Here is a 15,149-nt window from a genome sequence, read left to right on the forward strand (position 1 = left end):
AGGTACACGCAGAAATTCCTGCACGTTAGCAGGCGGCGCCATGTCCTCAAAATAGCCCGCAAGTTGGCCATTGCGATGTTGAGCTCAGGAAAATGCCGTTCAGCGTCGCTTCGACGATCGAGGCTAATTCTAGAGCAACGCAAGAAAATTCAGGAACGGCGATGCAAAACCCTTCCAAAGTATTTTGACTATTGAAAACACAGCAGCAAACGCGAAACTTAAGAAAGCATCGCCAACAATCAAGAGCGTCAACGTGCGGAGAAAGTTGAGATCTACTCTCGCAACCAGGATAATTTTGGCATGGGAAAGGGAAACAGCTTCTTAACCTCGTTCCCGTACGCGTTGTGCAAACGAGGCGGTATCCTTTTTGCGGTTTTGTTTTGCGTCGCTTTTTTGTTTCGAGAAGCGCCCAAAATCTCTCCCCGTCTGCAGTTGCGCTAGCGGGTGCTGGTGGTGCGAGGGGATATTCTTGACTCCCTTAAGTTGTACATCAAGTCATTTTCTTTAGAAGACCAGAAGGTAAGGAAACTTTTATGAGTTAACCTTCAACTACGCTCTTTTACATCGATACAAGCGACCAGAATATCCTTACGACAGAGCCTGGTTTCTGCCCGTGTTTCCTAGAGTACAAAATAACACACGTAAATGCTTCCAATGACACGTTCAACTTTTCGAGAAGCGATTGGTAATGCACCGAATAGAAACGTAGCGAGTCAGTTGTATAACTGCATAGTATGTATAATTAGAAACTTAAATTTGTCTTAAAAATGAAATGGGCGGCCAGTGGGCCCGGAAATGTACGTCAGGATAAACTGTCACTGGTGACCAATTTTTGAAGAAATGGTTATAAATGTTAGTACAGACACTCCAGTCTATAAGGCACGACGTTTTGCTGCTCTGTTTAACATGATGAGGAATTTTAATTTATTTATACCTGAGCGACAAATTGTGGTTTTTGAAATTTTTACTGTTCTGGTTTATTTGTGTTGGTGAATCACCTCCGAACGACGAGGAAGGGGGGCGGGGTGTCGAAGTAGCTTGCCGTTGCTGGCTGCACTCAAGTGGCTTCAACGACGAAGAAGAATTACTTGAAAGCATCCGAGCTAACCAATAGCTAACCATTTACAAGAGGTGCGGCACAGTTACATGGAGGCAAAATCCAATATGTTATCAGATGCATAAGAATTAAGATAATTATCATTCACTATGATAGGGAGGGAGGTTACTATACGGAGGGCCTTCAAGACGGCGCCAGAACGATGGTCAAAATAAGATAAAATATCCAGTAACGCAATCATTCAATTCAATCAATTACAAAATAATGGTACGAAGACAGAGACTCATTTGTTTTCTGCTGCACACATACGCCATTTGGCCTCAAAGTTCAAAATCCAGTAAGCCAAGTGAAAGATATTCGTACGCTCCTACTTCGTGGCCGTAATTTCCAAGGGATTTTCAGCTTACCACGGTTTAGTTTCAAAATGTACTCTATCTGTTGTTCATTGCGTAACTAACGCGTATAACCTCATTATTAATATCGGTATCGTTCGTCTTTCGGCTTCAACAAAGAGGACAGCAGGTAAGATGCTGTATTCGCACTTCCCCAACAGAGTTTTCATGCCCAAACAGACTGTGATAAACGAAATGCTAGGGAACAGACATAACTAAGTCGCAGTGAGGGTCACTTGGAACCAGTCTCTGAGATTCCCTCGAATAAACACTTTAGCTATGTTTACTTGCCTTTTCGGGAAACGAAATTACGTGCGTCTTAGTTTACTTCTTTGAAACAACACAGTGATAGTTCTTGCGCGACCAAAAAAAAAAAAGCATAGCCTGGTCCAGTTTTCGTTTCTTTCCCTGTGACACTGTAGAGTACAACAGGCTTTATGCTGGGCACTATACCTAAAATGGATTACCAGTGATAGGATTTCGAACGAGAAAAGGTTGAGCCCGTGTCCAGAACCCCTCCCCCCCCCTTCCCAAGTACTACGCTGGGACCAACCCTGCACGGAATGGCTACTATAATGGTCACCAGGTTATGATACGAGATGTGTATCTGGTTCATTCGTCAGTTTACACTCTTTTCTTATCGGGCCCTAAAGCGACAGTGAGAAACAATATTGAGATGAAAATCGGATATAACGTTATCGAGAACTATACGGGATCAAAGGACGACTTAATTAGAGGCAGCAGACAATGGCTGGGCTAAGCCTCTTGTTTTCTGAACGGAGAGCAGCGTCGGATGCCAACATTCCGGCAGCTTCGAGAAGGGCTTCGGGGGCGCCCCGAAATAGCGATGCTGCCGGCACCCCGTTTATGGCTACGGCATCCTATTTCGTGTCTCTCGTCATTTCCCCAATTTTCCGCGTTTCATTCAACAAAATAAAAAGTTAGACAAGGGATTTCCTTCTTAGATGCAGGTACAAGGTCGATTACAGAGCTGAAAATTGGTAATTGTAAAAAATCTGCACGAAATATTGCAGGGCGTAATTTTTCGTAAAGAATGAAAAGCCATCCAACTTGAGCAGTTCGTCAGCGCTGTGTCTTTCGATAGGTATATTTGCAAAAACCGCTTTAAAACGCATAATGAAGTTGTCAGATACTAATAACGCGAAACTTTCGTGTAATTCGCTGCCCAGTGGCCAATATCATGTATGTAACGGTTTATTATTGTCACACATCTTGTATCATTATCAACCGGTAATGACAATCAGTAAGTTATGCAGGCACACTGTATGTTAAACCAACTATACAGCGACCGGAGCAAGCTTAAAAACAACGCAAAAACTCCGGGGGAGGGATATGTATATTAGAAAAGAAAAGAAGAGAAAGGAAAGGTTAACCACACTCCTAAAAATGAACTTCACCACATAGCACGCTCCTAGCCAACCATCATCCCGAATGACAACGTTCTCGCCCCTGATTTGTTGAAAATGGGAGGAGGAGCCTATTTTGTGCCATTATGCACGGCACAAAATAGGCTCCTCCTCCCGTTTTCAACAAATCTATGGCGAGAACGTTGTCATTCGGGGTGATGGTTGGCTAGGAGCGTGCTATGTGGTGAAGTTCATTTTTAAGAGTGCAGGCAAATAGCTGGCTTGCTAAACACTCTTAAAAATGAACTTTACCGCACAGCACGCTTCTAACCAAACATCATCTCGAATGATATCGTTATCTGCCCTGATTTGTTCAAAACGGGAGGCGTACGCATTTTTTGTGACAATTATGAACAGCATAAGTGTCACAAAAAAGGCGTTCGCGTCCTGGTCTCAACAAATCAGGGTAGATAACGATACCATTCGAGACGATGGTTGGCTAAGAGCGTGCTGTGCGGTGAATTTCATTTTTAAGAGTGCACTTAAAAAGGGGGAAAAAAATAAGTGGCCACAACAACGTGACAATGTCGCAGACTTGCAGTACGTTACGTTACTATGCCGATTACAAGATCAAAAAAAAAAAAAAAAGAAAAGAAGAAAAGTCAGCCACACTCTTAAAAATGAACTTCACCACATAGCACGCTCCTAGCCAACCATCATCCCGAGTAATATCGTTCTCTCCCCTGATCTGTTGAAAACGGGAGGCGAGGGTTTTTGTAACACTTATGCAGAAATGTAAATTGTCACAAAAAAAGGCGTACGCCTCGCGCTTTCCACAAATCTGGAGTGATAGAGGTATCACCCTGTACAATGGTTGGCCTTGCGCGTGCTATGTGGTAAAGCTTTGTCTTAAGAGTGCACTGTAAGATAAAAGGAATACATTTTACTCCTTTCGGGGACTAAATGCTCTGCCACCAAAATTGGTTCCCATTCGGGTCAAAATGAATGTCACAGAGTGGGGTCTGCATTTCACGCTCTGACTCAGAGTGCCAGGTATACACTCTAAAAGGAGATCTTCACCGCATAGCACGTTGTGCGCTAACCATGCCACAAACGATAGGGTTATCGCTTCTGATTCGAATGAGAGAGGCGGGCGTACGCCTTTTTTTTTTTTTTTGGGGCAATTTGGATATATGGTAATTGCCACAAAAATGACGCCTCCCCCTCTCCTCGAATCAGAAGCGAAAACCCTATCGATATCGGCCAATCAGTGCGCCAATCATTCGCGGCAATGATTGGCGCACTACGTGCTATGCGATGAAGTTCTGTCTTGCTCAGCGACCCATCTAATACTTTGCCCTCCCCGACGAACTCACTGCACCCTCTACGCCACCTCAACCCTTCATCCTCTATCCTCCACCCGTTCATCCTTCTGTCTTCCGTCTTCTCTCTTTTTTATATATAGTCCTTTTTTATATATAGCTACAGTCGTGACGACGCCCACTTCTGTGCGGCCAACAACGGCGAGCCGATCCTACCATCCCCCCCCCCCCCTCTGTTTTTAGAGTGTGTGCACAACGTGCACGAAGGAAAATACTTCGAATTAAACAGGGAACCGTGATATGTCGAGTAATAAAGTCTCGCTACATGAATAGGATACAGTTCGCCAAGAAAGCGAGCGGATAACCATTTCTTACTCTGTGGGCAGAAGTTGTTCAGCTATACAGCCTTATTCCATCATATTTACTAAGAGTACACATCTACGTAGGCTGTGCATAAAGGGTTCATTTGCTACGTTCAGTGACTACTTCAGTCCTGGGGAGTAGACTTCAGGGTTAGGGGACTAAGGGCTGCAATCGCTCCCCAATTTATACCTTTTCTTTTTGCTTAGGGTTTTTCTTTTTTTTTTAGAGTGTGTACGTGTGTGTGTGCGATGCAACGTTACTCGCGCACTGGAGCTAAATTGTTATTAATCTAAATTTGCATCATTAATCTTTGCAGAACCGAAGAAACCAGCAAAATGACGGAAGCCGAGATGCTCATGGAGGTAGGCAATTCATAAAACCCGTCACGTGACTCCAAATATAGTAATTGGAATACGTACGGGGAATCCCGTTTGATCTATAAGAACTCATTATTATTATAATTATAAGCGTAACATAAGACAATTCATCTTCCTTCGCAACACATGTTTATGTTCCGCCTTAAATGATGTTTCACCCTCGCAGGAAAAGCTCCGCAAGAAGAAGGAAGAAGAAGAAGAAATGTGGGCGGAGTATTTGGAGCAGCGCAGGAAGCAACGCGCAAAGGAGGAAGAAGAACTACGCAGGCTCAAAGAGAGACAGGTTAAACTTTTTCCACGAAACCATCCAGACAATGAATGTCACTCATAAGCATTAATGATTAAAATAAGCATTCATGATGGGGCGTGACGTCATCCTCACCTGTCAAGAGCATGAGATAAGTCATAGACAATTGTAAAGCGACCGTTGTGTGCGCTTAGCTGAAATCAGCTTAGCTGAAAATAAAAAAAAATGAGGATCTCGTCTGGTAAAGTTGACGAACGACACTACAAGTATGTACCCCTTTCTATTTTACTCTACAGAGTTTAAGAACGGTAAGTGAATGCAACATCCTGTTAGTTTAATGTTATCCATCGATACGCATTGAGCCAATCCTGAAACCTGTTCTAGTTTCGAAAATATTTAACGTAACATATCCATTCTGGTTTTGTGGGTCGTTATGCAAGAAAAAGGCGTTCGTTTCCCTCGAGGTCACACCACATGTTTCAAAAAGAGGCTCTTATTCCTTGTACCTTCAGGCGAAAAGAAAAATGCAACGGGCAGAACAGGAGGCCAAGCTCATGGAATTGAAGAAGAAGCAAGAAGAGCAGAGGATCCGAGAGATGGTGAGTACGGTTAGAGGAAGATACGTCGTTATGGTAACACTTCCTCAATGGAGTTATGGATAAACGTAAGCCTCGACTTTCAACTCGGTATTTACGCCGAATTGCTTTTCACCTATTTCATACATTAATACCGATTATTTTTTCCGAGCTCACCAAAAAAGCAGCAAAACACAACAGCATAAACAGCAAACTATAACATTTGTCTGCATGATATAGATTGTGCTCTAGTTGTACAGCCATGTAAGTTATAGAACTCGATGGCAAACATATGCGCTTTTTTTTTTCACATATGCGTACACAGTAGTTGTGTCCTGATACACTGATGCCCAATAAATATTCATTTGATGAGCTACGAATTTTATTCAGGCTATAGTGGGTGACACCCATTATAACCTGAATAGATATTTTTTCCCAAAAATTGCAAGGGATTACTCTATGCCCTTCACACTTTTGAAAGCCTTTTATCCCGAAAAGTTTCGTGCAGCCCGATTATCATCATCATCATCATGACAATAATAAAGTGATGTATCATCATCATGATAGTTCCTGCATTCGAAAATAACACTTTTCAGTATGGCGCGTTACTCGGCTATGGAAATTTCATTTTCTTTTCTCAACAACAGGAAGAGAAGAAGGCTCGTGAGGCCGAAGCCAAGCGCAAGAGGCTCGAAGAAGCCGAACGCAAGCGTCAGGCCATGCAGGCCGCTAAGGAGAAACGCGAGGCCGAGCCTGTTAAGCCTAACTTCGTCATCACCAAGAAGGAAGGCGACGACATGGGCTCCGCTCTCGGTGGTTCTGGCTTCGACAAAGTACGTGGTAACGAAGCGACTAGTTACACGTCCCACTATAGGCCTACCAGATCATGCCAAACAAATGATCAAGGCTGTGGCTAAGGGTTTCTCTTATGTTAGGTTCCTCCCCAGTATAGTACCAGGTCGTGTTAAGTAGCTCCAGAGAAATTCTGTTAGAAGGGAATCATTTGGAACCATCCTGTTGTATGCAGTTCGCCAACATCATGTACGCCCGCGGTGAGATGGGCAAGACAAAGGAGCAGCTGGACGACGACAAGAAAGCCATCATGTCCTTCCGTGTGAAGCCTCTGGAGATGGAAGGCCTCACCGTCGAACAACTGCGTGAGAAGGCCAAGGAACTCTGGGAGAGGATCGTCGGTCTCGAGTCCGACAAGTACGATCTGGAGGAACGCCAGAAGCGCCAGGACTACGATGTAGGTCCCGCTTGACGCATTTTAAAAACGATTAATACCACAAAGATGACCCTTACAGCTGAAGGAACTGGCTGAACGTCAAAGGCAGATCAACCGCAACAGGGCGCTCAAGAAGGGTCTCGACCCAGAGTGAGTTTTTCTTCTACTTTCCTAAAGGCTGTCCTGTTCCTCGAGTGAACGGAATTGCCAATCTAGTACAGCTCCCGTCAACCTTAATAATAACACTGAAAAAAAATATGGTCTTGGAGCGCGATTACAGCAACCCTTGGGGCTATTAGGAAATCTTAATTGAACAAAATTATTCTCTTAGTTTAACGCAAGGATTAACAGGGTTGACATAACATTCCCCCAGGGTGGCTGCTATCGTTCTTCGAAATGAGAACAATTTTTTTTCCGGTGTTATTATTAAGCTTGACGGGAGCTGAACGAAGTGTCATGGTGAGATCTTCTAAAGGGAACATCACCGAAGGAAAAGGAAGCAGCAATTAAGCCTCGCAACTCGCAGCTGCACGTTACAGGGAAAGATTGGCATTGATGCAAAGGGTGACTACTAGTGGGGTCGAACCCACAACCCCTGATTTGCGGTAGTTCAACTATGCATTTCCGTCACACTCAAAATCGAACAACGTGACGCGAACCGCGAGTGAACTGTAGAGCGGGTACGGAATTTCCTGTCTTTTCCTCTGGGCGATTCATAATCCTGACATTGTCGTAACGTCAAAATTTGGGTTAGCCAATCACTGAATTCCTGTGCTAAACATGGAAAGTGCTGGGAGATGTGCTTTATTTTTTTGCCGCCGCCGGTATTCGAACTTGTATACTCTCACATGAATACTGAGATACGACAAATAGTGACTTTACGTCGCGAGACAACACTGATCATGAGCGATCCAAGAATTTTTATACTGTGAGGCACAGCTTCCCTCACCCCAAGTAATCCAGTTTTTAGTGGTTGGAAAAAACGTTTACGAAGACGAGTATTCATACAAACACCTTAAAGGAGCACTGGGGTAGACCCCTTTTTTTTTTCGTTTTTCGGGGCAGACTGTTCTCGAACCAATAAAATGAGTTCCTGCGAAAGAACGATGAGCTCAGGTGATGTACAGAGCGAGCGCGAGGGCTCTGTTCTATACACCTTTGAAAAGTCCTTTTCCTCGTGAAAAGAGCGCATCGTAGAACGAGAGGACTTCGTGACGTATACTAGTCTCCTCGTGTGACCAGTGACGTACAGTAGCACAGCTCAAGCATGTACAAGCGGCGCGTGCACTGTGAAGAAAGCCTTCACCACGTGCCACCAAGCGGAGCCTTCACCCCGTCACGAGCGCATCGTATCGGCCGTCTGCGACTGCTTTCTGCGGCTGCTTTTCGTAAATTCGATTGCACGGCTATAACGCGCGGCAGAGCGAAAATATTTTGTATGGTGACTCCTGGTGGACAGCTACTGGTTGCTAGAATGATGTCACCTCTCCCACAGCCGCCCGTCGCGCCAGTTTCTCTTCTTTCTTCTTTAATTTAATTTATTTATTTACTTTCGTGTCATCGACGCCCCTTTGCTGTAAAACTTGGGTCGCAAAAGCGCAGTAAAAGCACATAGCCGCCTCTTACTTCTGCTGGTGGGGGATAATGATAAGAGGAGTGTCGCAACTCCTCTCCCCTCCATGTTTCCTCAACGGTTCACAGGATTTTCTACCTTTCTACGTCTCTTCTAAGGTTGTCCAGATGGCTTATCGGTTTGTTTTGAGTATAAGAAAAATGTGTTGTTACTCTAAAAAACCTTTAACACTCAAAACAGTTAAACCTTTAAAGGTTTAACTGTTTAGATTAAGATTAAGATTAATTAAGATTAAGGTTAAGGTTGATGTCGAAACCTTTTAAGAGGAACTCCGTTCGACAATGTAGGGGACGTTCTGCGTTTGTAAACACAGCTTTTTACAGTTTATTTTGCACACACTCGAATATCGTTTCTGTTGTTTTCACAGGGCTCTGCAGGGAAAGCACCCGGTATGTGAACTTTTTCTTTTTTGCTTTGGGGTGTGCATAGTATCTCCGCGTATTTTGAACTTTTGAAAGATCTCTAGGATGCTGCAATACATGAGTATAAGTTTTTGCAATAACATTAAACAAAACACATTAGGAATGTTGTATTGCCTTGTCGACTTAGTTGTGTTGCAATAAGTAGCATTAAGCATAGCTATGTAACGCGGAATATTTCCCCGAGCGTACACTCCAGTGCTTCCTTTTCGAATGCGACACTGCCGGGTCGGAGTACGTAATGTAGTATATTGTAGCTAAATCCATCCATGAAATCCACTGCATACGTTGCACTGGAAATGCGAGCAATTAAAATGTCCTTTAAAATAGCTGTATTTTTTTTTTAAAAGATATTTACTGTCAACGGAAAGGCCTTACGTAGGGTGGAATCATACACCTCTCAACGTCAACCAAAATCGCAGGCAGACAAGGGAAGGCCTCAACAGTGTCTAAATAGGGGATATGTTTAATGAGGGGCATGAAAGGAAAGACTAAGCAGGCTCGCTTAAGAGGGGATAAAACGGGTGAGCCTTCCCACCCTTCCGGCCCTGAATGCAAACGTGAATCTAGGAAACCAGAAGATGCTGATTCAACTTTGCCGTATGACATTTCGAGAAGTTCATGAAGTCAATCAAGTATGCATTTGTATGTATAAAGACTTTGGCTATATAGTGGTGAGAAAGATGTGGTGGGATAGTGGTTCAGATTACTGCATAGTAAGCTTTGTTGTTGTGCGAAATGTAAGCCTAAGTGACGTATTCAGCCCAAGATCCAAGTGGCGAGCAAATATGAGCGCCGCCTGGACCGACGGTCTTTCGGCGACAAGAAAGAAATGTTCGAAGGCGTGAGTATGAGGTAGCGGTGTTGTCTAACGTGTCTTCGTCGTCTGCTTTCTCTCTCCCTCTCTCTCTCTCTCTATCTATCTATCGCCTGTTTCCATCTGTGTGGTTGCCATGGTGACGTATAGCCCAAGATCCAAGTAGCCAGCAAGTACGAACGTAGGACTGATCGTCGCACCTTTACCGACAAGAAGGACCTTTTCGCTGGAGTACGTATCCCCCACCATCTTACCATCGTCACCATTGCTGAGACCATCACCGCACCAACACTCCACCGTGTTAGCTATTCCATATGTGAAGCGTCTCCCTCTCCCTCTCTCTGTGCGTATTTACTCCTAGTGAGACGCTCTATATACACCGTACAATTTCCAAAGCATAGCAATTGCGGAGTATATATCCTCATTTGGTGCCATTTGGTGGTGCCATTTGGTGCCATACTCATTTGGTGGTGTCCATCAGTTAAGGTAAACGCACGAAATAACTATGCTCTAGGGAATGGTCATTCTAGAAGTTATTTTTTTCTCCGTTCGGTTTCTTTCAATATTATAATTCTTATAAAACGCTATCTTTCTCAACAGTCCGGAATGAGCGACATATTTAAGAACTCTTATATGTCGCGTGATAATGATACGACATCGCCCCCTATTCTATATATCAATAAGAAATTCCTCTATCATAACCACACACGACACTCAATCTTACACTATGCACTATCACGTCATCTAACCGTTTCAGACTAACGTCTCCACAGTTGTTGCTCCATTTTCTGCTTCCATTAACACTTTGCATGCGTGTACATCATCGTATCTTCGTTGTCATTCGTTACATTATCAAGCTATACTTCAGGTGCACGGCACTTTCTTTAAAGTCTTCTAAGACACACCGAGAATATACCTGACAACTTTTAATGACACTGGGTCTTAATGTAACGCTAAACACAACTGACAGAGTCAAAGGCGTGTTAATTTACGCTGAGTGCAGACGCAGATAAGGTGCCATTCTATAGTGCTCGACTGTACGAAAGATAATCGAGTATGAGAAGCATGAACTTGTCGAAAGAATTCCTGCCAGTGCATGTTCATGGGAATGTAGCGATACGACCAGGGGAGCGCGCGTTTCGGCACAATATGTTTCTCTCGTAGTTGAAGAAGCCACGTGGCAGTAAGTTTAACTGTATGAGCGCGGTAAGGATGACAAAAGACAGAAACGGGACAACTCTCAGTCGTCTTGTGGCGAATTCCAGTGATCGATATGGGGATTTTTTTTTCTTGTGCTCCCCGGCGCCGTCTTTCGTCGGTCGATTGGGAGCGCGTGGTAAACTTGGGATTCAGTAAGAACAACAAGAGACTACCGTGGTCACCTCCGCGCACTGTCGGGCAACTGCAACAGCGATCATGGAGTGCTGACTTCCCCCATGCAGGAAGGCTCTTAGATAAATTGTTTTTTGTCTCTCCGATTTTGTTGCTTTGTAGCGGACAGGTGCGATGAACAAGTGCAATTAATGTCTTTGAAATTAGCGTATCTCGTTAGCAGTCGACTATCAAACGAGATATAGCTGTCGCTCTATGTCATTAGATGCTTCCACTGTAAGCTGTGCCCAAGTTGACCACTTTAAGACCAGTGCATGTTGTTGTAAGGGGTCTTAGAATTGGGGACACAGTGTTAGTGTGTTAATACGCTACGGACGGAAATGCGAGAGGGTTTCGGAATAGCGTTTCCGCAACGAAACCCAATACGTAACACCATCAAGCGGTATTCATTTCGTGTACGGAATTCATCTAATTTGAATAATACGAGTTTTGGTTTCAAATATGTGTTTGGAAACTAAACGATGTGCGTTTTTTTCGCTCTCGGAACATCTCGTTACGCAAGTTCAGTGTGGAGCGAGTTTGGGTTCTCGCGCTATTTCAGTGGGGCCTCACAGTGCTTGGGTACCGTATTCGAAAACTAAACTTATCTTTTCTCGTCCACGTTTCTTCTGCTCTCATATGGTAGTTATATTCTGCTCAAGGCGACACGAAGCCTGCTTTTTACCAAGTCAGTGTTACAAAAATAACACAAATTATAATAATGCTCACCTGAAGGTTCTTCAACATCGGATCCACATATTTCGCGTCCAAACTCATACAACTGCATCGAAGTCGTCGCCTTGGTTCATACTTGCTATATTGAATGGATTGCTAGCTGTGTTTACTGCTTACGAAAATTCTCTCCGAGTTAAATTACGACACCATGAATAGCGTTTCGGATGGGGGCTCTGATCTGATGTTGCTTGACGGGAGAATGTTCATAATTATGGAAAACGACAATATTTGCATCACTTCTACACTACGAGGAAACTCGTGGGTACTCGAATACAAGAATGCTTGCGACATTTGCAGGGCTTGGAAGCCATGACCGACGCTGAAATGGAAAAACAATGGGAGGAAAGGATGCTGAACTTCAAGGAAGCAGCCCGTGGAGGTCTGCCCAAGTGGGATCCCGAGAACCCAAAGAACAAGCAGGTGTGTTTATTTTCCATTTGTAGTGCTAGATCTTCAATAGACGATTTGAAAGAGATGCGCACGCCACCAAGCGCGCGGCGCAAAGCAGCGTGGGAACTTCGAGGGACACTGTTCTGTCGTCCACTTCGGTTATGGTTTACCTCAGCTGACGCTGCTGCTGCGCACACCGGGAATGTTGTTGTTCTTCTTCTACCTCAGCCTCTGACCGTCTCGTAATGCTTTAAAGGAGCATGGAAGTGACCCTAAAAATATTCGAAGTTTTTCGCTGCAACGTCTTTGGCATTGGCAGTTCCGCGGGACTGCCTGCCTAGCACTAGTTGATCCTGCTCTTCGTTTTTAGGGCGAGAGCAGTACTATTTTTGAAATGTGATGTGGGCAAGCTTTCGTTTGTCCCATCCTACAGTTGGTAATACAAAACGTCTTCTACAACAAATAAAATGAGCTGCTGCGAAAGAACGATGAGCGCAGGTAACCCAGCTAGCACGCGCAGGGCTCTGTTCCGCACACGTTTAAAGAACGCTCTCCACATCCGAAGAGCGCCGAAGCGAAGCCGAAGACGGCCTGACGTATCACGGGCTACGGCACGTGACCAGTGACGTCCAACGGCACAGCTGAAACATGTATAAGCGGCGCGCGAGCCGAGATGAAAAAACAAAGAAAAAAGGCAACGAGCAGCTTCTACGTCACGCGGGGCTCGTGTCTCTCGACCGCGACTGCCGTTCTTCGACTGTCTTTTGTAAATTTTATTGCGCAGTGACAATACGCCGCAGATCGGAAATATTTTGTATGGTGACTCCTTCTGGACAGCTACACAAATGAAGCAGGATTTCAAGTCATGTTAGAGGTCACTTCCATGCTCCTTTATAGCGCTATAAATTCCCATGAGCCCTTGCGTGCCACATGTGACGCTAGTCCCATCCTACAGTATTTCCTATTGTAATTCCTGTCTCCTGTATGCACTCTTCGGTTGTTGATTTATGTACCACCAACTTGCCCAAATTTGCATTGCGCTCTTAAGCAATCTGGAATCAAAAATGAGTACAAACTATCGTATAAACTACGGTACGATGAGCACCGTATGGGTATATCCTTAACTCGCCATCACACGTTTAATAATGTAGGTCGCACAACACCTTGGAGACTATTCTAGCATTGTCCCGAGTTTTGCAACACTAGGTTTAATATCCATTTCAAGTTTAATCGTGCCCAGCGAATACTGTTTTGCATCTTGCAGATTAGTTTTGCCCGTTGGGACACATTCCGAGAAAGAGCAACCCTTCCGTTCGAAGGGTTCAAGAGACACGTAACATGATTTCAACGACAAACTCCCCCGTTCTCGGCGGCCGGGGTCTTCACCTCCTGGGTGTCCCAATTTAAAATATACTTCATTTAAAGCACATAACGTACTTTTTGTGTGTGTTTGTTTTTCAGTCTGTGGTGCACAGGCACGTGGACGACGAAGAAGAAGAAGAGGAACTTGCACCCCCAGTGTTCGAACCACCACCAGCACCCAAGCCCGCACCAAAACCTGTCCAACAACAGGAAGAGGAAGAAGAGGAGGAGGAAGAAGAAGAGGAGGAGGAAGAGGAGGAAGAAGAAGAGGAAGAGGAGGAAGAAGAAGAGGAATAAATGCTTTCTGGTGAGCACCACTTATGACGCATCATGAGTGCTAATTACCAGCACAGCTGACGATACTCCCTTGAGACTTAGTTATCGGTCTGTAGCCCAGTACGAGATAGCACTTCACCGCGACCAGCCGCGACAAAAATATGTAAACCGAAACCAATTAATTACTGCAATAAATGACCCGCGTCGGTTGCAGATTTTTCTCTAAAAGGTATCTACTGAAGGTCCCAGAAGGGGTAGTACCCATTTTAATGCCGACGGCGCCCTGCTTTAGAAGTTAGCTTTTTTCACGAAACTCATTTGAATTTTTATTTAAATAATGAGCGCCTCCCGCTCATTCACGCGGTGCGCATCTTGTAGGCGGTATTGGACAGATACTTGTAAAAAAGAAAGTTATTCGATTGGTGCACCGGTTCGCGAATTATTTAGCCCGGGGATTTAACTGAAACACCCGGTATACATAGTGAATAAGACAAGTACTTTGAGATTGAAACATTAAAATAATGTATTATACTTATGAATAAGCTTTCGGACGGAATCCGTCCTTCATCAGGTGCGAGGATTAGTCGCACCTGACGAGACGGACTCCGTCCGAAAGCTTGTTCTTTAGTATAATAAATTATTTAAACGTTTCAATCTCTCTAAGTACTTATCTTTCTTTTAGTACGATGTCAGCCAGGCGTGGGCGATGTTCAATATTTTGAGCTCATATTGATCGTTGAAAGTGATTCAATTATTATTAGTACCTAGAACTGGCAGAAACCATTCCTCTGAAGTTTCAATTTCTGAAGTCTTTTCTCCTTCAGGTCTTGTATTTTCCTCTGGCCCTACTCTCCGTTCAAAAGCGAATCTTCACTTTCTTGACTCTGACAAGAAGACTTTCGAAGCAATCAGCCAAACATGGACGAATTGTTTATTCATCAGTACGTTTGACTATCCCTCCTCCTTGTATGGCTGCTCTCTGCTATAGGAAATAAACGTTCGAAAGCGTATGGCGTTTTGTTATGTTTCGGGCGTGCACTGGGGAGGGGTGGGGGGAAGCGAGTCTGGTTGAAACAAAGATTTATCGGCTGATTTCGCATGGTAACATTATATCGGTGTGATCAGCTAATAAAATTAGGTACCAGTTAATATCCCATCTGCAGGATGTGTCAATTATATGTGTGTATCTATGATATGTAGGTAGACATTGAAAGCTAG

General features: G+C 44.2%; 1 protein-coding gene across 2 annotated transcripts; it reads left to right on the forward strand.

Annotated features, from left to right (window-relative positions):
* The first annotated feature begins 377 nt into the window (after positions 1-377).
* Positions 378-14,938, forward strand: LOC135394176 (troponin T-like). Of its 2 annotated transcripts, none has more exons than XM_064624762.1 (12): positions 378-519; positions 4,818-4,863; positions 5,045-5,161; positions 5,638-5,724; positions 6,348-6,533; positions 6,728-6,949; positions 7,008-7,078; positions 8,929-8,950; positions 9,744-9,824; positions 12,201-12,323; positions 13,755-13,962; positions 14,756-14,938. In XM_064624762.1, the coding sequence occupies exons 2-11, from the start codon at positions 4,837-4,839 to the stop codon at positions 13,950-13,952; spliced, it is 1,134 nt and encodes a 377-aa protein (XP_064480832.1). In that variant the 5' UTR covers positions 378-519; positions 4,818-4,836; the 3' UTR covers positions 13,953-13,962; positions 14,756-14,938. The 2 variants fall into 2 exon arrangements, with proteins under 2 accessions (XP_064480832.1, XP_064480831.1); XM_064624761.1 differs by lacking the exon at positions 9,744-9,824 and adding an exon at positions 9,948-10,028 and having other exon boundaries at positions 379-519.
* Positions 14,939-15,149: the final 211 nt, after the last annotated feature.

Source organism: Ornithodoros turicata, chromosome 5, assembly GCF_037126465.1.
Source record: "Ornithodoros turicata isolate Travis chromosome 5, ASM3712646v1, whole genome shotgun sequence".
NCBI classification, from domain to species: Eukaryota; Metazoa; Arthropoda; class Arachnida; order Ixodida; family Argasidae; genus Ornithodoros; species Ornithodoros turicata.